This window comes from Pleurodeles waltl, chromosome 11, assembly GCF_031143425.1.
Source record: "Pleurodeles waltl isolate 20211129_DDA chromosome 11, aPleWal1.hap1.20221129, whole genome shotgun sequence".
In the NCBI taxonomy this organism is placed as follows: domain Eukaryota; kingdom Metazoa; phylum Chordata; class Amphibia; order Caudata; family Salamandridae; genus Pleurodeles; species Pleurodeles waltl.
The window spans coordinates 681,612,934-681,635,804 of NC_090450.1; the positions used below are offsets into that span (position 1 = coordinate 681,612,934).

Sequence of the window (22,871 nt, forward strand, 5' to 3'; positions counted from 1 at the left end):
GGGGGGTTTTGTAGGGCACCGGGGGGGACACAAGTCCACACAGAAATTTCACCCTCAGCAGCGCGGGGGCGGCCGGGTGCAGTGTAGGAACAGGCGTCGGGTTCGCAATGTTAGTCTATGAGAGATCTCGGGATCTCTTCAGCGCTGCAGGCAGGCAAGGGGGGGGTTCCTCGGGGAAACCTCCACTTGGGCAAGGGAGAGGGACTCCTGGGGGTCACTTCTCCAGTGAAAGTCCGGTCCTTCAGGTCCTGGGGGCTGCGGGTGCAGGGTCTCTCCCAGGCGTCGGGACTTTGGATTCAAAGAGTCGCGGTCAGGGGAGGCCTCGGGATTCCCTCTGCAGGCGGCGCTGTCGGGGCTCAGGGGGGACAGGTTTTGGTACTCACAGTATCAGAGTAGTCCTGGGGTCCCTCCTGAGGTGTTGGATCTCCACCAGCCGAGTCGGGGTCGCCGGGTGCAGTGTTGCAAGTCTCACGCTTCTTGCGGGGAGCTTGCAGGGTTCTTTCAAGGCTGCTGGAAACAAAGTTGCAGCCTTTCTTGGAGCAGGTCCGCTGTCCTCGGGAGTTTCTTGTCTTTTCGAAGCAGGGGCAGTCCTCAGAGGATGTCGAGGTCGCTGGTCCCTTTGGAAGGCGTCGCTGGAGCAGGATCTTTGGAAGGCAGGAGACAGGCCGGTGAGTTTCTGGAGCCAAGGCAGTTGTCGTCTTCTGGTCTTCCTCTGCAGGGGTTTTCAGCTAGGCAGTCCTTCTTCTTGTAGTTGCAGGAATCTAATTTTCTAGGGTTCAGGGTAGCCCTTAAATACTAAATTTAAGGGCGTGTTTAGGTCTGGGGGGTTAGTAGCCAATGGCTACTAGCCCTGAGGGTGGGTACACCCTCTTTGTGCCTCCTCCCAAGGGGAGGGGGTCACAATCCTAACCCTATTGGGGGAATCCTCCATCTGCAAGATGGAGGATTTCTAAAAGTTAGAGTCACTTCAGCTCAGGACACCTTAGGGGCTGTCCTGACTGGCCAGTGACTCCTCCTTGTTTTTCTCATTATTTTCTCCGGCCTTGCCGCCAAAAGTGGGGCCTGGCCGGAGGGGCGGGCAACTCCACTAGCTGGAGTGTCCTGCTGGGTTGGCACAAAGGAGGTGAGCCTTTGAGGCTCACCGCCAGGTGTGACAATTCCTGCCTGGGGGAGGTGTTAGCATCTCCACCCAGTGCAGGCTTTGTTACTGGCCTCAGAGTGACAAAGGCACTCTCCCCATGGGGCCAGCAACATGTCTCGGTTTGTGGCAGGCTGCTAAAACTAGTCAGCCTACACAGATAGTCGGTTAAGTTTCAGGGGGCACCTCTAAGGTGCCCTCTGGGGTGTATTTTACAATAAAATGTACACTGGCATCAGTGTGCATTTATTGTGCTGAGAAGTTTGATACCAAACTTCCCAGTTTTCAGTGTAGCCATTATGGTGCTGTGGAGTTCGTGTTTGACAAACTCCCAGACCGTATACTCTTATGGCTACCCTGCACTTACAATGTCTAAGGTTTTGTTTAGACACTGTAGGGGTACCATGCTCATGCACTGGTACCCTCACCTATGGTATAGTGCACCCTGCCTTAGGGCTGTAAGGCCTGCTAGAGGGGTGTCTTACCTATACTGCATAGGCAGTGAGAGGCTGGCATGGCACCCTGAGGGGAGTGCCATGTCGACTTACTCGTTTTGTCCTCACTAGCACACACAAGCTGGCAAGCAGTGTGTCTGTGCTGAGTGAGAGGTCTCCAGGGTGGCATAAGACATGCTGCAGCCCTTAGAGACCTTCCTTGGCATCAGGGCCCTTGGTACTAGAAGTACCAGTTACAAGGGACTTATCTGGATGCCAGGGTCTGCCAATTGTGGATACAAAAGTACAGGTTAGGGAAAGAACACTGGTGCTGGGGCCTGGTTAGCAGGCCTCAGCACACTTTCAATTGTAAACATAGCATCAGCAAAGGCAAAAAGTCAGGGGGCAACCATGCCAAGGAGGCATTTCCTTACAAAACTTCTAAGCACAATAACTGCACACTGATGCTAGTGTGCAATTTATTGTAAAATACACCCTGAGGGCATCTTACAGATGCCCCCTGAATACATACCCGACTTCTAGTGTAGGCTGACCAGTTCCTGCCAGCCTGCCACACACCAGACATGTTGCTGGTCACATGGGGAGAGTGCCTTTGTCACTCTCTGGCCAGGAACAAAGCCTGTAATGGGTGGACGTGCTTCTCACCTCCCCCTGCAGAACTGTAACACCTCAAAGGCTCACCCCGTTTGTTACAGTGACCCAGGGCATCCCAGCTAATGGAGATGCCTGCCCCTCCTGCCACTGCCCCCACTTTTGGCAGCAAGGCTGGAGGAGATAATGAGAAAAACAAGGAGGAGTCACCCACCAGTCAGGACAGCCACTAAGGTGTCCTGAGCTGAGGTGACCCCTGCCTTGAGAAATCCTCCATCTTGATTTTGGAGGATTCCCCCAATAGGATTAGGGATGTGTCCCCCTCCCCACAGGGAGGAGGCACAAAGAGGGTGTAGCCACCCTCAAGGACAGTAGCCACTGGCTACTGCCCTCCCATACCTAAACAGACCCCTACATTCAGTATTTAGGGGCTCCCCAGATCCCAGGAAATCAGATTCATGCAACCTGAAGAAAGAAGGACTGCTGACCTACAAGCCTGCAGAGAAGGAGGAAGACGACAACTGCTTTGGCCCCAGCCCTACCGGCCTGTCTCCAACTTCGAAAACCTGCTCCAGCGACGCATCCGACAGGGACCAGCGACCTCTGAAGCCTCAGAGGACTACCCTGGACTACAGGACCAAGAAACTCCTGTGAACAGCGGCCCTGTTCAAAACCAGCTACTTCTTTGCAACAAAGAAGCAACTTCCAAGGACTTCACGTTTCCCGCTGGAAGCGTGAGACTCTACATTCTGCACCTGACGTCCCCAGCTCGACCTGTAGAAAAGCAACACCCTAGGGAGGACTCCCCGGCGACTGTAAGCCCGTGAGTAACCAGAGACGACCACCCTGAGCCCCCACAGCGACGCCTGCAGAGAGAATCCAGAAGCTCCCCCTGAACCAACACTGCACTCGCAGCCCCAGGACCTGAAGGAACCGAACTTCAATGCAGGAGTGACCCCCAGGCGATCCTCTGCCTAGCCGAGGTGGTGGCTGTCCCGAGAAGCCCCCCCCTTGCCTGCCTGCACCGCTAGAGTGACCCCCGGGTCCCTCCATTGAAACATATACAAAACCCGATGCCTGCTTTGTTCACTGCACCCGGCCGCCCCTGTGCCGCTGAGGGTGTACTTTGTGTGACTGCTCGTGCCCCCCCCCCCCCCCCCCCCCCCGGTGCTCTACAAAACCCCCCTGGTCTGCCCCCCGTGGACGCAGGTACTTACCTGCTGGCAGACTGGAACCAGAGCACCCCTGTTCTCCATAGGCGCCTATGTTTTTTGGGCACCTCTTTGACCTCTGCACCTGACCGGCCCTGAGCTGCTGGTGTGTTAACTTTGGGGTTGCCTTGAACCCCCAACAGTGGACTGCCTATGCCCCAGAACTGAGACTTATAAGTGTTTTACTTACCTCCTAATCTAACCTTTACTTACCTCCCCCAGGAACTGTTGATTTTTGCACTGTGTCCACTTTAAAAATAGCTTATTGCCATTTTTACAAAGACTGTACATGATATTGTTTTCATTCAAAGTATTTAAGTGAAGTACCTTACATTTAAAGTATTAACTGTAAATCTTAAACCTGTGGTTCTTAAAATAAACTAAGAAAATATATTTTTCAATATAAAAACCTATTGGCCTGGAGTAAGTCTTTGAGTGTGTGTTCCTCATTTATTGCCTGTGTGTGTACAACAAATGCTTAACACTACCCTCTGATGAGCCTACTGCTGGACCACACTACCACAAAATAGAGCATTAGAATTATCTACGTTTGCCACTATCTTACCTCTAAGGGGAACCCTTGGACTCTATGCACACTATTTCTTACTTTGAAATAGTATATACAGAGCCAACTTCCTACATCTTGTTTCAGTTTCCATATTGCTTTATTGTAATCTTTCCACACCAACCTCCTAAGAACTTCCGTTGTGGGGAATTATTCCTTAAGCAGTATGCTTTTGCCCGCCTACATTGCCACTTACAATGTCTGTATTCCCTAGTTGAGCGTGGCAGTTTTTTTGTCTTTTGATTCCTGAAATCCCTTGGTGCGTTGAGCTGCAAAGTAACTCATGTAATTTCCTAATTGCGTTTGCCCACTGGTCACTAATTCTGCCTGTCCCACTTCCCAGATTTAATGGGCAGTTAACCTGCTCCAATAGGTCGTATTTCATCTTGCAGGGCATGATATATTTGATCTTTTTTTGTCAAAGGGCATAGCTTGGTTGATAGTTACTGCCCGCCGGTTTTGTGGGACAGGAGTCTTGGTGCTTGGACGTCGATCTCTATTTCTATTGGATTGTGATCACTCTCTGATCTTCCTATCACCTTATGGCATACAGATCTGTATTGTATACACATCTGTATAGTAAGGCTGGGCTTAAGAAGATGTAATTCAATGTGGATACCTTTCTAAACGTAGGGATAAGAGTGCCTGCTACTGTATTGCTGCACTTAGACGTTCTCAGGTTGTATTCCTTGAAAAAGGTTTCTAGGGTTGAACTTATATCATCTCCAGGGAGCCCTTCCTCCTGACCAAGGTGCTGAGTGTTAAAAGCTCCTGCAATTATGTGTTTGTGGTCCAGATATTCATTTAAAAACTCCTTTAAAAGATCTTGAATAGATTTGACCCTTGTCTTCTTGCTTTCCAGCTTAGGATTTATGTACAAATTTATGATGGATATTGGTGTTTATTTTTTTTATTTTTTTAAAGAGAACTAGACCGTGTATGGTTATCACATGCACGTCACTGGTCGATTTCTCCCAAGGTACCAGCTTAACCACTAAGTCTAGCTTGACATATTTTGCAAGACCACCCATGTGTCTTCAAAGCAGGTTTTCCTTTTGTGCAGGGGTCTGTGTTGTTATGAAGCCCGATATAGACTGGGGCTCTGGCATCCAAGTTTCCTGTAGGCACAGAATATCTGCATTATTTAAGAAGCCTTCAATATTGGGGCTAGCAATGAGGGTGGCCAGGCCAGCCACATTCCAGCTGAGTATCCTAATCATCTTGTTGGCTTCATTTGGTGGGGGACCTCTTTCGCTATACCTGCATTTCCCCTTCGCTGGCCAAAGCTACAGGGAGCCAATCCCAGTCCCAACCTTCCCTCTTGCTGACATCATTGCTTGCATCTTTCACTTGATTTCCTCCTATGTGCCTTGTCAGTTGTATGGTGATTTTCTTGTCTATTTTCTGTGGTTTAACCCCCGGGGTTCCCCGCAGGGTGCTAACAGATTTAGTTGAGCGTGTTAGTTTAAGTTCTCTAGTCAGCACTCAAGGGTATCGTTGTTTCTCTGGCTTGCTGATTTTTATGCCCCAGTTTTCCAGTAAGCCCTCATATTTGAGTATTCTTTCCACCATGCCCTGGTCAGCCCATGCCGTTAATGTCGACTCTCTCTGGGTAATCCATGCGTATGTGTTAAAATATACCGGTAAGAGATCCTCGGTTAAGAGATATGCTAATGCTGGTAAATGATGCAACAGCCAAAGTATATTCGATCTATTGTGTATGTTCCAAGGTCCCTGGGGTGCATATAAGGGGGAAAAATAATTGACAGTTGTTCCTTTAGTTCCTGTGGAATTCCAACATTTAAATTTAATGCACCACTGTGTTCCTGTACATTTAAAGACCTATATATAGCCGAGTTCTCTGGTGACTACGCGGGTCGCTGTACAGTGGTTTCGTTCTTTACTCCAGGGATACTCCTGTACCTGCTCCGTTGCTTCTAGAAATGGGTTTATTTCCTGTGTCAATGTGTGGGCCTGATGGCCCCAGTTCCCATGTCTTAGTGCAGGAGGGCTGGTCTCCCGTCTTCCTTTGGGATCTATTCTGGTTGTTTGATAGGTCATTCCTTGAGAAAATTATTTCTGGTGTTGTTGCCAGGTTACTGGGATTGCTTGTCTGGTTACCAGAGGGCCTGCCTCTTGCCCACCTTTGAGATCTTCTCTGATTATTCAATTATAAAAACCTTGTGTAGGTTCTTCCTGAAACTGTTGCCTGGTAGCTGGGGTCGCTTGTGTGGATGCCGGAGGGCTTTCCTCCCACCAGCCTTCAGATTCTATTCTGATTCTTCGGCAAAATGATCCTTCTGAGGCTTCTCATCGTAGCCTCTCTATTAGGTTTGTTATACAGAATTTGTTCTTCATTATTTGTGTCTTCGGTTAAACCTACAATGGCACTTATCCCACCACTAAAGACTTATAATTCATACGATTCTTCTTCCCAGGGGAGCGTCGCCTACCTCACCCATGCAAAGTTGTTCTATATACAATGCTGGTTCTATTACACCCGACTTTGAGGATGCCTGTATTTGTGACTGCAACCTTTGTGACCCTTGCATGGGCTTTGCCATTGTGGAGCGCCTGGTAGGAGCTTACTAGATCCCCTGCCTCCAGGGTTGTGCCACTGCTGTCCTCATGTTTGCCCGTGTGGGGGTTGTTTTTTTTCCTTTTCCACCAGAGTCCTCCCCATGATCTTGGATGGTCTGAGTGTTGGAGCAAGATTCGGGAGCCAGCGTAGATGGTAGTCTCTGCTGGAAGATTGGGTAAGTCTCCAGCTGAACTTGCATATTTCCTGAGGCCTGTGATACCTTTCCTATGCGGTTCAATCTGTTTTTTTTATTTTTGCAACTTTGAGAGATTTTTTTCACTTTCTTCTTCTGTCTTCATGTTAGTTGCTGATTGGTCCTAGTATCAGGTTTGTGCGATGTCTTAGTGATCTCCCCAGAGTCTTCCTCTTCTATACTATTTCCACCCACATTGATGTCAACAGTGGTTGATCGCTTTGAGTATGTTATACATGGTTGCTTGTTCTCTAATTCCATTTCCTTGCTTCCCTCCTCACCTTCTCTCAGTGCTGAGGATTCCCTTTTAAGTATTGGTTCAATATAAGCGGAGGGTCCTCTTTTATAGGTAGATTCAATGGGCACTGCAACCCACTGCTTTTCCACTTTGTTGTGGGTCCCTTTGGTCACACTATCATCCTGCCATATATTACCCAATTTGTCTAGCTTACCACTTAACAGACTCAGTTTGTTGTCAAGGGCAAGTACGCTTTGAGCCAACATGTGGGTTAGTTCTGGATCTTCATCTTATGTGACTGCCAGGCAAGTGCTTTAACTGCTGCAAGAAGAGATGCATCGATTGTATTTATAATATGATCTGGTCTACCCCGGTTCCCTTTTCCTCATTTGGCTGGGTTCCCTCCCCGTGGAATCTTCGTGCCTCCCCCTTGTCTCATTGCCACTTCCTGGCATTTCCACAATGGGTTCTTGAGAAACCCATGCGTCCAGTTCTGCTGTCAAAAGGATGCCAGGGGCGCTTCTTTTGTGCATGTCGAGGGGTAGAGCAGGACCGGCTGTTGTCTAGGCCTTCATGTACATGGATAGTCTCTTTTGGTGAATGCTCCGGCAGATGAATCTCTGCCACTATTTGCCATTTGCTGTTTTTTGCAGGATCGGCCTCCCCTTTAACCAACTGGTGGCAAGTCGATGCCGACGTAGCTGTTCTGGTTTCCTCGGATCCACAGTCATGGCCCGCTGGGCAAGCATTGGTGTTAGGTAGACTACCAAGATTGCTGAGGATATTGTTACTTTCTCCCCTTGCGGTGTCTGTGGTATCCACCGGAGATAGCAATTCACCTATGGTTGAGGCGTCCAGGCTGTAACTTATCGCATCTCTAGCGCATCCTGCTGCATGCTCGAGTTGTGTGAATCCATTGTTAGATTGGGAGGGCCAGTGAGAAGCACTGTTCATGTGGTTTCATTAGCCAGAAGGTTGTTGGATTCTCCTGCTCCACTCCTTGCTCTTGTAAAGTAGTTGTGTATATATGATTTCTTTGCATTCAGAACCTTTCGCTTGAGTCTTGTCTTATGATCCTTTTGGGATGTGGGCGACTGGGCAATCTTAGCATGCAGGCCCTTGTCTTCTCCATCTTGACAATTAATTTCTGTAGTTTCTATGATTTCCGCAACAATCACTTAGATCCTCGTGGGGCCCACAGCGCTAGGACTGCCTCCTTCATCCACTTTCTCCAATCCCAATTTGCTCATGCTTGAGTGGTCAATCGTGTGCCCAAGTGGGATGCGTTGTACTCTATTGGGTTGCCTTCTCATCTTTCCACATGCCCTGCGTGGTAAAGATCCTGTGAGCTGGTTTCCAGCAACCCCCAACTATTTTGAACGCTCCATCTCCTTTCCAATTTTCCTGTTTATTCTGCACCCTTCGTGCCTTTGACCCCTGTTTCCAAAACTTTAAATTTCCGAGCAAGTATTGTGTTGGTGATGGAAAAAGGGTTGTTGATGGTTTCTTCTTTGCGTGTTCCTTTGTCTTCTGTGTCGTATGTGTCTGCCCCCCTTCATGGGCCTGCTCGGTCTGCTAGGCCTGCTTGTTGCACGAAGCGCTCAGTTAACTTGCTCGAATGGGTAGCATGACTTTTGCAATGTTAGTGTGCAGTAGTAGACATGAAGAGTTGTAAATATATAAGAATAGATTTGGTCCAATTAGTTCACTAGTGGTTTGATGGACCTTTGCCACTCGCCTCTTGCTAGCTGCCTCTTGCCACCATCACTGATGAGCACGATGAGCACCGCTTCACCCCCTGTGTCAACCTCTTCCCAGCCCTACTGTACTATTGTTGTTTTTGGTCTTATCGATTTAGCGTTTGCTGCCACAGACCTCAGGGCAGAGAGGGCATGAGCACCCTTCTACACCCTGTGGAGTGCTTAGACAGTCTTAGTGAGCTTGAATAAGCTGGATGATCTTACTCTATGCCAGCTGGTGCCGGTTGATTCCTGTTGAGTCCAGTTGGATCCTGCTGGAGCCTCAGGGTCTCATAGGTATGTACTATGCTGTTAGATTGAGGCCAGGATTGAGTCAGGAGCCCCTCGCTTCTGGCCCCCACTGCACCAAGAGTCTTGCGGCCACACTCCGGTGGCGAGCAGGTCTCACCAATTTTCCTCCGCAAGGCGCACCCAGACTTAGCTGGACCACCTCCGTGGAAGACTGGGGTTCTCACTTAGCAGCAGCCGCCTACGGTAGCCGTGCTCGCACTGAACTGTGCTAACCTGCTGTGGTGCTGTGATGTCCAGATGTGATGTCCAACACTGTGCAATCTAGCGAGCACTCCTTACTGCCTTGTTAAATTGCCTTGTTAAGTTTCATTTCTCAGTCCAAGTCCAGGTCTCTCAATGCTGGTGCAGCCCCCTCCTGCCTTCCCTTGCCCCCTCCTGCCTTCCCTTGCTTCTCCCCCCCCCCCCCCCATCCCACGCGCGTGCCACCTGCATTTCTCCTGTGCCTCTGCTCACCTCCTAAGCTCCTGCAATCCCTCACTTGCCTCACTATGCCCCCCCTCAGAAGAGAGGAGGGAGGGAGGGAGCTAAGATTATGGTTGGGGCTTGGGTGCTTACGCTGGAGGAGGTCAGGACAGGTCAGGAAGGCAGACAGGCACTTGCTGCAGTGGTGCGCTCTGGCTCGGTTCCGTCTCGCCCGGGAAAGATTTTGCTGATTCCGCATCTTTTTTTAGTTTGCCTAAGGTGGTCTTAACTTCTGGACCAAACAAGTCTGGATGTCTGTCTTCTGGAGAAGCAAGTGCTCTCTACTGAAAGTCATGTTGAGAACTGCCTGTTGTATTTCAGGCTTGAAGCCTTAGCATCTGAGCCAAGCATGCCTTCTTATCATAAATAACACTGGTATTTGTACCACAAGCTGTGGTGTCTGCTGCATCAGTGATACACCTAATGGAATTGTTCGAGATGGCTTGCCCTTCTAAAACTATCTCCTGTCCCATTTTCCGATGTTCCTCTGCGAGGTACTGGAGAAGATCATCCATCTTGTCCCAGTTTGCCCTCTCATATCTTGCAAGAAGTGCCTGTGATCTGGCAATCCACCAATGATTAGCAGGCTGTGCAGTCACTCTTTTCACTGCTACATCAAGTTTTTTGCTCTCCTTATTAGGAGGAGCATCTCCTGTCGATTGACTATTAGCACTGGTCCGTGCTGTGCTAACAATTATAGAGTCAGGAGGTATCTGTGATCTAATACATATATAAGACCTGAGGGTTCTGCCTTACATCTATATCTATATCTATAATTATTTTTTATTTATTTTAAATCGACCATTGGGGTAATAATAACCCTTGACCTAACAGGTTCTTTAAAGATATGTGGCATTTCTAAGCATACCTGGCAACACGGGCAAAAACTGACCTTCTTTGTGAGTGGTAGCCAGTGTATCAAAGAGGAAAATCTCTTTAATAGGGACATTATGCTTCTGTATGTTATGGTTTGCAGTTGCCCTTGCAATAACCTGTTGGTATGACGTTGCATCTTCAGGAGGTGAAGGGCATGCCAGGTACAAATCAGGGTAATTTGGAAGTATAGTATCTGAATCATACAATTCCCATGGGTCTAAATCCTGTGGGCTTTCATCCAAAATCATCTCTATGAGGTGGTGGTGAACATTCTGGAGAAAATTGATGCAGGAGACTGTGGAGGTATTGGAGGAGTAAGAGGAAGTATAGGAGAGTGAGGTGGAGAAGGCGGAGGTTGAACTGAGACCTTCTTAGGAGGAGGAGCAGTGTCCAACGTCTCTTGAAAAGTAAGTCTCCTCTTGATTGGGAAAGGGGGAGAAGCAATTATTTTCCCCTGTTCCCTTTTGTATGTGGAGCAGGCACAGACAAGCATCCATTACTTCCAAAATTGGCTCTTCTGGTGAAGCCACCTCAGATGTAAGAGTGGAGTCTTTAAAAGACAGCATCCTCGATTCCGACGTTTTTGGAAAGGAAGCCTTGTGTTCAGCGAAAGGTGTCGGTCCTAAAACTGATGTGGAAGGCTTCTTTCTCGGAACTGAAATGCTCGGATTGAAAAGTCGACTAGATCCTGAGACTGTGTGGGATGCTGAAGAGTCACAGGTCGATGCCGAAGAGGTCTTGGCCTTTGCAATTTTCAGTGCTGAGCCAGAGGGCGGGGCATCCAAATGTAATTTTCGTATCCAACCATGACCCAAGGCAGTGGTGGACCGACAACCATTTTGGAAGTTTTTTTTTCTTCAAAGTCTTTGTATAGGAGGACAGGGCTGGTGCACTCACATGTTGTGGTGAGGTGAGCAGCTGACTTTCGATGTCAGATTCGACGTTCAACTTGGAATCTCAAATAGAGAGGACTGCCCGATATCCAATCTCCTCCTGTGCATGTTCTTATCCAAAAATATCAGGAGTTTCGTCCGTTGTCTTCGACGTCACTTCAACAGACGCACTCTTTGGTCCCATGGAGTCTTCTTAGATCAAAAAGACAGAAATGCGTCACAGTTGTTTTCTTTATGTTCTGGGGAAAAGCACAAGTTACACATCAGGTGTTGATGGGTGTGTGGGAATTTGAAATGGCATCGAAGGCAGAACCCAAATGGAGTTTGTTCCATCAGCCATTCATATTAAGACACCATGTAATGTTACGACTCTGCCGTCCCATCTCTAGGGGGGGCTGTAAACAGACTATCTGTAGCCTGAAAATCATCATTAACACTCACCTAGAGTCCTTTTCTGACTCCTGTTTGCTTCCCTTTTCGATATGGCATGCCATAGAAGAACTACATTTGCTCCCATGGACTTCAGGTCCCATAATGCACTGTCTGGTAGTCGGTAAGACATGTAATCTTCTGTCCATTGCTTCCTATGGGAAAAGTCAGTTTTTTCCTTTATACTGGATTCTCTCCTCCAGGACTTGTGAGAGACTGAAGCTGCACACACGTGACTTCTCTTGTGCAGCCGAGCTATGTGACTCTGCCCCGGGCTTGCTGCTGCCTGGAACTGCTTATAAGCTGCTGTTCCCTGAAGCTTCAATTCCTTTGTGTACCAGACCCCTTGTTGGATTGTGTTCCAGTCCTGTTCCTGTTCTGCTTCAGCCTGAACATGCTCTCTGTTTCCCAGTCCTGTTCCTGCTCATTCCAGCCAGAGCCTGCTCCCCGTTTTTCCAGTCCTGTTCTGGCCTTTGCTTCAGCCTGAGTCTGTTCCCTATTCCTGCCTTTGCCTCCTAGTTTGTTCCTTCTGTTTGTTTCCTCTTGGGTTATCGAGTCTGGTAAGTGTACTATGAGTCCTCCCCTGTGTACAAGTGTTTTCCTTTGTACTGGGGTTGGCTCCTGGTTTCCAGGAGGCAATTCCAGCCCCTATCCTTTGTCTAGTGTTGTATGTAGTCTTTAGTGCCTAACAGGGACAGTGTGATATTGCTGTTTTCCAGGAATTGCCACTGTGTTTCCAGCTGGACCCACAAGGGCTAGTCTCGTGTATGTAAGTAGATTCCTTGTTTGTGCCCTAAGGGTCCAGAGACAGAATCACTTCTGCTGCCTCCTTTCTATGGGCTTGCAGGGTGGCTATCTGTAAGAGCAATCTGCACAGAGGCATTGACATTCCCTGTTGCTGTGGGAAGTTCTGAGCCCTACACTGTGTACAACCTTAGTGAAAACCCCAGTGTGTTTGTCAATTACTGATCCATTCCTTGTTTGCTCAAACTAAGATTGCTCTGCCTTCGCTTTCCTGTTTTCCGTGCCTTACCGTAGCTGTCCTTTCCCCGTGTATGCCTTTAGCTGCTCTTCTGCTTTGGTACTCTACCTCTTTGGGAGATATTCTGTGAACTCAAGGTCCTGACAAGACCCCCCCAAAACCGTGACACGTAAAGGAGTAGGCCCAAAAAGGGCATTGATGCCGCTAAGGGAGGTAAATCGACCCCAAAGCAGAAATTCAGGTTGAGTGCGTTAGGTTTTGAAATCGAAATACTATACCATTGTTGAAAGAAAGACGGAAGGGAAGAGTTCGGGATAGACCAAGCCGAGGAATACCGAAGCGAGAGGAAACTATAACGAAGGTATTTACAACTTCAGCTTTAGAGAAAAACCAACTTTACACTGCTAGAAAATTACTGGCTCAGAGTTGTTTTTTCCCCCCAAAAGGATGACAAAAACACACACAGAAGATGGGTGGGAGGAATTTGCTTGTGCTTGCTGCACTGACAATTGTCAGAGACTCATTCTGGTATTGCGTTGTCAGTTTCAAGAACAGTTCCAGTTCAGGTTCAAAACGAGAGGGCCAACATAAGGGCTAAGTCTTTCAAGACCGGACTGGTCGTACCAGGCATCGAGCGTTTCCTGGGGAGGCTGGAAGGGTAGCATTGCAGCAGTTTTAAAAGCACCCCAGTTTTCCTTGTATATACACAACAGTTTTCAGGCAATAATAAAAGTGCCAAAGTAACTCTGTTGGTTAACCTACTGGTAAGAGATCGGGGTTTGGTCTAGTGGCAGTTCTGACTCATCTAAGTTAGCACAGAAGGTTAATATGCCTGCTGCAAACAATGTGTACTATGAAGATAACAGAACAATATTTTATGTGTACCACTCAGTAGGTTATTGCTTTTGTCACAGAGCTCCTTTTGTTACAGTGCCGTTCCTAAGCTACATTCATAATGTAGCACAATGAGATATGAACTGCCATCAAAGAGCTGCATGCAAAGAGCTCCATGCAAACTGCATGGTACAGGTTGGAAAATTATGTTTTCTCAGTCTTTGATTATCTTAAATTTGCTAAAAAGGATTTGTTTGGGTAGAAATAAATTGCTAATAGTAAAGTCAACTCTAACCCCTGCTTTACGTTCTGACTCCAGAGTTTATGCTTCCCCAGACCAAGGACTCCAATAACATTCAATCTGTATGGGTGGTATGAATCCTACACCTAGTAGTCCTTTGTGTCAACATTTTCTACACACTGATTTACGCCTGTATGATTCTTTGCCTATGCATGTGTGTGTGATGTAAAGTGCTCCAACACCCTCCACTACACCCTACAGGAGAGGCAGTATGAAACAAATGAAATACATGTGAGGGAGAGGAATGGAGAGATAAGGAGGCACTGTTAGAGGTTGATGGTGACGGAATCATTGAAGAACCCCAATAAGGATTGCCGCATCCTGGTGCACTGTAAGGTCATCATTTACTATACTTAAAAAAATAATACAATTGAATATATAATGAAACATAGTAGAATGCAATGTTTTTGCCATTTTTCTCAAATTGTCAAGGAAGGAGCATACTCCTCCCCCACTGCTACCCTGAGCACTACCTGTAGTGGTCAGGGTCGATCGCTATGCCCCCTATGGAGGCTGGTCTGACAAAATTCACCAGGGATGCTTTGGGTTCCCAGTCCGGCCCGAAGTCTTTACAGAGGACTTGGCAATACTAGTTGAAAGGGAGTGAAGTAAAACAAAAGCAGGAAAGTGATCTGTTTCATTTGTTGATATTGCCTCCAGGTTGGGTATTTCTTATAAACATCTCTGGGTTATTTCCAATGCAGCAATCACTCTCTGTAGGAAACACACAACTTCATAGAGTAAGAGAGGGATGTGAGAGCTTTAGAGACTGGAGTTTGGATAACCATCAATGCCAAACTTGTGATTTACTTAAAAAACCTATTCTTGGCAAACTGAATACAGAACCGATTTTGAACCAAAGCAGAAAGACATCCTTGAATAATGTGCAAGACGAATCACTACTGCCTGTCAGAGGAACATTGAAAAAACTATTTTCACCCTCATCTGAAGTAGGGGAGGCAGTTTCCCGACTTATGTCCACAGGTTTTGTTTGTGCAGGAATCAGATGGGAAGAGTGTGTCTGCAGAGTGAACTTCCTCCTGGAAGCCTAGGCGCTCAAGAGATGAGAAGATCCCGCAGACATGGGATATTTTGCATAAAGGGAACTTTGTTTGGTAGAACCAGCCATGAGTAACAGCACTAGGATGAGGTTCTAGTAAAAATACCCTTGCACTTTAAGAACCAATTACCCTGCAAAACCTGGATCGAGCCTAGAGACTAACGGATTTAAACCAATTGAGCCTACATTAATCCCCTCCACTAGGTCTAAGCTTATCACCGATACAGCACATTCAACAACAACACTTCAATCCATGGATTTTGGTTTTGACCCTGACCTAAAAGCCACCTCAGCATGGACCTTCTTTCCTCCAGAAGCTTTCATGGCCTTCAGCTAAAGGCACTAAGGAAGTGAAGGATGTGCACACTAAAGATCAAACAAATCAAAAATCACCTTTTTAAACTGTCAAAATCTCTATAATTTAATAATCCGAAGCCCAACTTGCACCTTTTTCCAAAAGCCAATCTCTCAAAAGCCATAGAACAGGTTTACGCAAAAATAATCGTATGTAATGCTCTCAGTGAGGTTCTAATTTCAAACCAAGTTGGGTGCCATTGTTTTTGCTGTAGTGTAGAGCAAATGTTTCTATGGGAGTTAAAATGGGAAACACTTATGCTCCCCCTATATAATACCCTTGGAAAGATCTGCACGAACCTTTGCAGGCTAGATTTAAGCTAGATTTGTTTTTTTATTTAGAGCTTTATGAAGATTTGTTTTAAATGCCTTTTCAGTGAAAAGTCATATCAAACTATAACCAACAGTCACTATTGTTATCAATATAAATTCTGAACAGTGTACTATATTGTAAAGATTGGAGGCTTTTATTGTTTCATACGTAAAAGAAAAATGAGAAGGGAAAATACGTCCCATCACTGAATGGAAAGTCTACTTTGACTTCATACCCATGTGTGGCAAATTCAAAACAACAAAATCGATTTAGATTACTGCTGCATCTACTCTGTCACAGCATGCTCAGCATTCCACAAAAAGTAGCTTAATGTGGCACATTTTGCCACTTAATTTTCTAGAACAGGCTCTTAGGCTGCACAGCCCCCTAAACCATATTTTGTTTTTAGAATTCTACACAACAACTGAATCACTACTCATGTTATTGAACAGTCTTCTTAACACTGAATAAAAAGATTCTGGTTACTGTGCCTATCGGATCACTTGCTTGACATGATTAAATCTGATTTTTGATTGCTGTGCTCAGAGCTAAACGTGATGTCTGAGTGGATGAAAGTCAAGATTCGGAGAAAAGGAGACGTTTAGAAGATAAAGCTGAACTTAACTGGCATAGAGACTGGGAGCAGATCCCAATCTGCTAATCTAAGCATAGTAATAAAGACTGCTTATTATAGCTTGCACTTCTCCTCAAATGTAACTGCTTGCATGACAACACATTTCACAACCTGCATAAACTACATCAAGAATTGAAAAAACAAACAAACAGGTGTTCTATCAAATTTCTTACTGGTTGTTCATTCGAGGGTGGTGGCGGGGCTGCCACTGATGTTGTTACTGGTGGCTGCTGCTGTGAGGACTGTGGAGTCTGTTGTTTCTGAGGCATCACCGCCACCTTCTGCTGCATTGCCGCCTGCTGCTGCTGTGCCAGCAATTGTTGTTGTTGCTGCATAGTTCCAGCCAGTTGCTGCTGAAGGTAGTAGTTCTGCAACAACTGGTGCTGGTGCGCTGCTTGCTGCATGGCCTGCATCTACGAGTGGCAATGACAGACAACACACATCAGTGCCCTACTTCAAGGAAGGCTTAACATCTTCGCCCGATGCTCAGACTAACTCGAGCCTTTCCAATGAATCTAGGCTTTAGCTCACACAATTCCCGAAAGTGCATGTTACCTCACAGGTTGTAATGAGGTCAAGAATGTGCCATGCATGTACAACTATAGAAAAGGCTGCACCCTGAATGGCAGACCGCACCTCACTGCATACCCTGCAGCTCAGGGACCTTCTCACCTTTTCTTACTACCTCACCTAATCCACTCAACACTCCCTGAAGCCCAGCATGTACCACACATAATTCACTACAGTTCAACTGTTGCCTAAATCAATGTGCTGAAGCCTGTACAGACCCTGTCAGTAGGACACCTAAGAGTAAGTCCCACATGGACACATTCAGTGTGTGCCATATAGTACTAAACTGCTGTCTGCAGAGTAGCTGGGAAGACTGGTTACTTTCAACCCTAAGACAGTGTAATAGCTCCACAGACTCAATTGAAGGAGTAATTTGGTCCATGTTATGCCCTAGTATAAGCAGTTGTGGAAAGTGAAAGGAAATGCAGCTAGACACTGTTGCATTTTGACTTCGGACTTCACATTGTATCATTGGAAACAAAGGTGAAGAACCTTCTATGTATCACTTTTCAAGTCTGCCAAAGGTTAAACTAAAACAATGAACGCATTTTAGTGTCTCGAGCTCTTTATGCATGTACACTTTGTAGGTCTATGGGTCCTGTTACGAGTTACTCACAACCCGGTTTGGCCCATTAAATGTAGTTACAGGGCAAGCTAGCTTTTGAGAAATGCAGCAAACCTATAGGTCCAGATAGGACCCATAGGAGAGATTTGCTGCTCATAGCAGCCAAAGTCTGTGAGGGAAATTGCAACTGGGAATGAGGAATCATCAGGGCATCGGATGTTCTGAATATGGTTCCTCAGCTACTCTCCATTTCTTACAGGACCCTCACATTTCAACCTATAAAAGGTAATGTACCAAAATTAACAATAACCTTAGAAGTCAGAATTACCAGTGACATGGCATGAGGCCTTGCATGATAAACACAAAGAGTATGGGGTTCACTTATATGATGGAACTGCTGGCGAGGGATTTCGCCTAGGGTTCCACAAACTCACACTGAGTTTCTGTCTCGAGTGCTGTGGAAAATTATGTGGTGGGGGAGTTTCCTTTACGGACTAGGTGGTCTCACACACTATATAGTTTCATGCTTCATCATATGACCACCTAGCCCCACCCAGGTAGGACAGTGCCACCTGGGTGGACTCAACCTCACTGTTAAAAGAACAGGAGGAAGTGCGTAAATTCAGTTTGTCTGGAAAAATGGGATCCAGCTATACTAGGGAAGAAGTAAAAACACCTAGTCAGTCACCAGTGTGAAAGTACACTTTATTCGTGGTGTCTGCTGGTGTGATTAAGAACAAGGATGGGACACCTCTGTGAGAATAAAGACTCACTGGGTCACCTATTTAGAAATTACTGGCCAACATGTTTCTGGCCACTACTAAGAGCCAAAGGAGGTCTTGGGCATTCTTCAGGGACTAGGATCCCTCATAATCATGCATTACAAACAATGAACCACTCCGCTAAAAGGAGTGTAGATAATGTGAAGTTAAGGGGCCTACCTGTAGGGAGATACCCTATGGAGGCCCTAAACCTGAAAGGCTACTGGCCCCAGGTCAAAAGGAGGGGGAGTGTCCCCTTATAGTCACACAAACTCCAAAGGAGGTGCTCGCACTGCACCTACTCGTTCCCCTTTCTAGACCCTTGCGTGTTCAATTACTCTAAGGCCCTCATTATGACTTTGGCAGACAGAAACGCCCGTCCGCTGAAGGCATGCAGTCAGAAAACCGCCAGCGTGGTGCTCTGACCACAAGGGCTATTTAGAGTTTCCCGGCTGGGTCGGTGGGCGGAAACAGTTTCAGCCCGCCGGGCCCAGTGGGAAACAACCCTCAACATTGATGCAAGCTCATAATCGAGCCGGCGGCAATGTTGCGACGTGTCGGGTGCAGCAGCACCCGTCCTGCTTTTCACTGTCTGCAAAGCGCAATGGGCTGGCCATGGGGGCCCCTGCACTGCCCATGGCCAAATGCATGGGCAGTGCAGGCCCTCCATGGGGCCCCCAGCGTCCAGTCTCTGGCAGCTTTTAAATGGCAGTGCAACTGCCATGTGAAGGCCGGTGGAGAGGGGACTCATAATCCCCAGGGCAGCGCTGCATGCAGACCTGCCCTGGTGGATTTAGGGCACCGCCAGGCTGTCAGCCGGCGAAAAAGTCTTGGTGCTGGTAGTCCGACCGTGGTGCTTTCGCTACAGTCATAATGTGAAGGCCGGACTGCCGCATTGGTGGCGGTCCGACCACCACCATGAGTCTGGTGGTCCAAGCTACCAGCATTGAGACCTATGAATTACATAAGAGTCTTTGCAACAAATGCAGTAGTCCTCCGAGCTACTTTCTGACTCTTCAAAGATGCAATCAGCAGATTGCACATAGATCTTTGCAGAAAATCCATTAAGTGTCAGCAACTTCAGAGTAATATGCCATACAAGTGTTATAACTAACTAAACTGCTGAGATATTCTGTCAGCATTAAATCTTGAGACTTATTCTGTGGCACATGACTTAATATATCAAGCTAAATTAAAACACAGACTCCTTGCAACTAATAAATTAATCCAGAAAGGTGTTAAAAATCACTTTTCTAACGGTCAGTTTGTTAGTGGGCACAGTTAGCAAAACATAATCCATTCGTCCTGCCAAACCAAAATATTTAGTGTCACCGATAGCACCCCTCCAGCTCTTATGATCTGGATCTTCCCGACTCCAGCCCCTTTCTGCCTCCACTCCACTAATCTGTAGGCTCCCAGAATTTTTTTTTCTACTTCCAGCACTGACCTCACATTGGAAGCTGAACTTTATCCTGCACTTTACACCGCGCTCTACAGCTCAGAGAACCTCCAGAACTGACCTATTGCTCACATAGTAGTCCAGATTACATCCCTCATTGGCACCAGAGTCCAGACACCATTTTGTACAAGAGTCTGTGCTGAACAACTTGCCATGCAGCATTATGCAGCTCACTCATCTTGAAGCCCACACTGCGCCTTACAGCCTTGTCTTCAGTCCAGACTTCGCCTTTCTTCCTATCCTGCATGTCGCTATGATTCTCACCTTGCTATGCAGCCCAAATTGCACTCAAAAACAATCCCCAAAATCCATACAGCCTATGATCCTACAAAACTAAGACACTTCCATCACTTTCTAATAGCTTGGTCCACACATTTCTCTTGATTCCAGAATGTGGCTCTCACCTTCGACTGAAAGGCAAACCACTACCACATGCATCCAGGACTTCAGCTCACACCTTTCCCTATGATCCAGACAGTGCCTCACACAGTACTCTGTGTACTGTGTGAGGTACTGTCTGGATCACATCACTCCTCCCCCTACACAATTTGTCTCTAACCTTACTGTGTAGCATACACCAAGCCCTGTACCCCAAGCTGTGCCTCACACTCTGCCCTGCAGCTATGACCATACCTAAGGACATGTATCAACTACAGTACCTCATACTTTGCCCTGAAGCACAGACAATGAACCACACCAGGGACATCAGATTTATAGAGGCTGACCAAATGGTCATCGAGGGCTCCAAGTTAAGAGGGGCACCAAATTAGAGGGGAAAATTGGGTGAGCCGACTACATGGTTCATGCCTGGTGCCAGTTGCTAGGAGCTTGTCTCAGCCACCACTTCCTCACTACATGCTCTGCATGCCAACCCATGCCCAGCACCTGCAACTGTGATGCAATTATGATATTCTGATAAACACAATACTTTCACAATACTCTTTATGGTCACTAGGACAAATGAGTTTTTACTAATCTACTGACTTTCCAAAGCTTTTCGGGCCTTTCTCCAGTCTATGTAGAAATGTTTTGATGCCTCTATATTTTAGAAGTCTTCTATTGAGGATATCCCCAAAATAATTTTAGCTACTCCTACCAATATTTTTGCATAGTCTGAGAACCCTCCAGGCCAAAGTAACAAGCAGATGTGTGCCTGCTCCCCACCAGACTCACCTGCTGAGCCTGAATTATCTGCTTCTGATAGTATGCAGCCTGTTGTTGTTGTTGCAATACTTGCTGTTGCTTGAGGAAGAGTTGCTGATGCTGCTGTTGCTGCACCAACGGAGTCTGTGTGCACGGCACTTGCGGTTGGGCAGGCGATGTTGCCTGCTGCTGGGGTGGTATTGAATTAGCTGGCGCTGTCTGTGCCAAAGTGACAGGTGTCAATGTTACTGCTGTAGCCAAAGTAACAGCTGGGGTCTGCTTTGGCTGAGTTTGTTGTTTTGGTTGGATGACCGCAGAGCCGGGCACTGGTTGAGATGGGGCAGGTGCCACCGGACCTGGGGAACCAAAAGAATAAGATCAAGATGGATGTTTTTAGACGCCTACTTTTAGAAGACTGCCTGTAGAGTAACGTAACCAGACCTACTCATTCTGGACATTCAGAATAATCCTAAGAAAAAAAGTTGGTGTTGCTAAAACAACAAACTACCTTTCTCCTCAAATTTGGGGTGAAATTCCTTAGTGGAGGATGACAGGCAAGGTTATGTGGATTTGTATGTCATGCGGAATGTGTTATTTCCTTCTATGGAATGAAGGAGATTTTTACAGAGTAACATATTAGGAACACTGAAAGCCTGCTTGACTCAGGCCACATCAGGCATATCAAATACACAAAAAGTGATGAATGGCTAGGAAACAGTCTAACAATTGGTAATCGTTTGGATAGCATTCTAATTCATAGTTATTATGCCCACTGTGCCACATTAGACAGAAGCCCACCTTATGCAAATCATTATCTTCTCAGGGAAACAGTCCAACCCAAAGGGCCAGTCAAGACCCATCCAGGAGGAAACACAAGCAAACACAGACTGGTTTCAAACTATTTAGGTTCGTCAGTGAGGTACAGCTTTGATCCTTTGGCACGGTGTTAATGGGATCCATGTCTGGGCATACCCTTGTCCACTTAGAGCAAAGGGGAAGCCCCTTAGGAGCTAGCCTGGCATTTCACCGACACTTTCACTATTGTTTGGGGTCAGTGACAGTATATGAGGACCATCCCATTTCCCTGTAGACTCAATCACCTGTAATTATAAACTACCATAGTGCTTTCACCACTCTGCTCACCTGGTGCTACTGCTGCGGGTGCAACTGTGGGCCTCTTCCTAGGTGTCAGGGCTGGCTGAATGGGGAGGATCCCTGGGTTTGGTTGAGTCTGTCCAGCTTTAGGTCTCTGCCGGGGAGCAATAGAAGTTTCTGTTGTCGGAATAGGGTCCGTTAATCTAGAAGAGAAAAGCTTAGGATTTTTACAAACAGTGATTTATTTTGAAAGAGTGGATGAAGAAACATGTTGCCCCAGCATGACCAGCCATCAGTGCTGCAGGTAAAGTTTTGGGAATTTAAGTTTTAAATTTCCAAACCCTAAAATGTGAAGATTATAACATTTTCTGAAGTTAAAAGGACTTTAATGACAAACAAAACGATATATATATTTTCTCTGTGTTTCTCATACTTTGTTTCCCCAGGTTGCAGCAGCTTTGTACTCACCACATGGATGGAAGGATATGGATATGTGCAGATGCAAATGTACAGCTTTCAGTCAAAACTATTGAGCAAACGTGTTCAAAATTATTTGCCTCACAATTATTTCATATTAAATGCAAAGACTGGAGTTTAAAAGATGAACATTTTATTAGGTTGAAATATAATCATTCTAACAAACAAATGAAACAACCTTAAACTGGAACAAAAGATGCAAGGTTGTCAATGGGCGACACCCGCATAACTTCTCCTGCTTACTTAATCTTGAATCAATGGTTCCCATTTCTTAAACCTTTATCCAAAAAAAGGTCATAACCACTAATTCTTTTTCTTTGGAGCATCTTTTTGAACAGCATGCTGTACCAGTAATGCAAAACTTTTATTGTCTATATATATATATATATATATATATATATATATAATGTCACTTACCCAGTGTACATCTGTTCGTGGCATGAGACGCTGCAGATTCACATGCTGTGCATTATCCTGCCATCTAGTGTTGGGCTCGGAGTGTTACAAGTTGTTTTTCTTCGAAGAAGTCTTTTCGAGTCACAAGACCGAGGGACTCCTCCCCTTTCGGCTCCATTGCGCATGGGCGTCGACTCCATCTTAGATTGTTTTTCCCCGCAGAGGGTGAGGTAGGAGTTGTGTA

At 46.5% G+C, this 22,871-nt stretch overlaps 1 protein-coding gene across 11 annotated transcripts in view; it reads right to left on the reverse strand.

The window, feature by feature from the left end:
- AAK1 (AP2 associated kinase 1) overlaps positions 1 to 22,871 on the reverse strand; it is a 244,600-nt gene that overhangs the window by 145,114 nt on the left and 76,615 nt on the right. For all 11 annotated transcript variants that reach the window (XM_069214196.1, XM_069214193.1, XM_069214195.1 and 8 more), the window contains exons 11-13: positions 21,803 to 21,957; positions 20,690 to 21,015; positions 16,335 to 16,574 (exon numbers count right to left, since the gene is read on the reverse strand). In XM_069214196.1, coding sequence (XP_069070297.1) covers positions 16,335 to 16,574; positions 20,690 to 21,015; positions 21,803 to 21,957 — 721 coding nt within the window. The remainder of the gene's footprint in view (positions 1 to 16,334; positions 16,575 to 20,689; positions 21,016 to 21,802; positions 21,958 to 22,871) is intronic.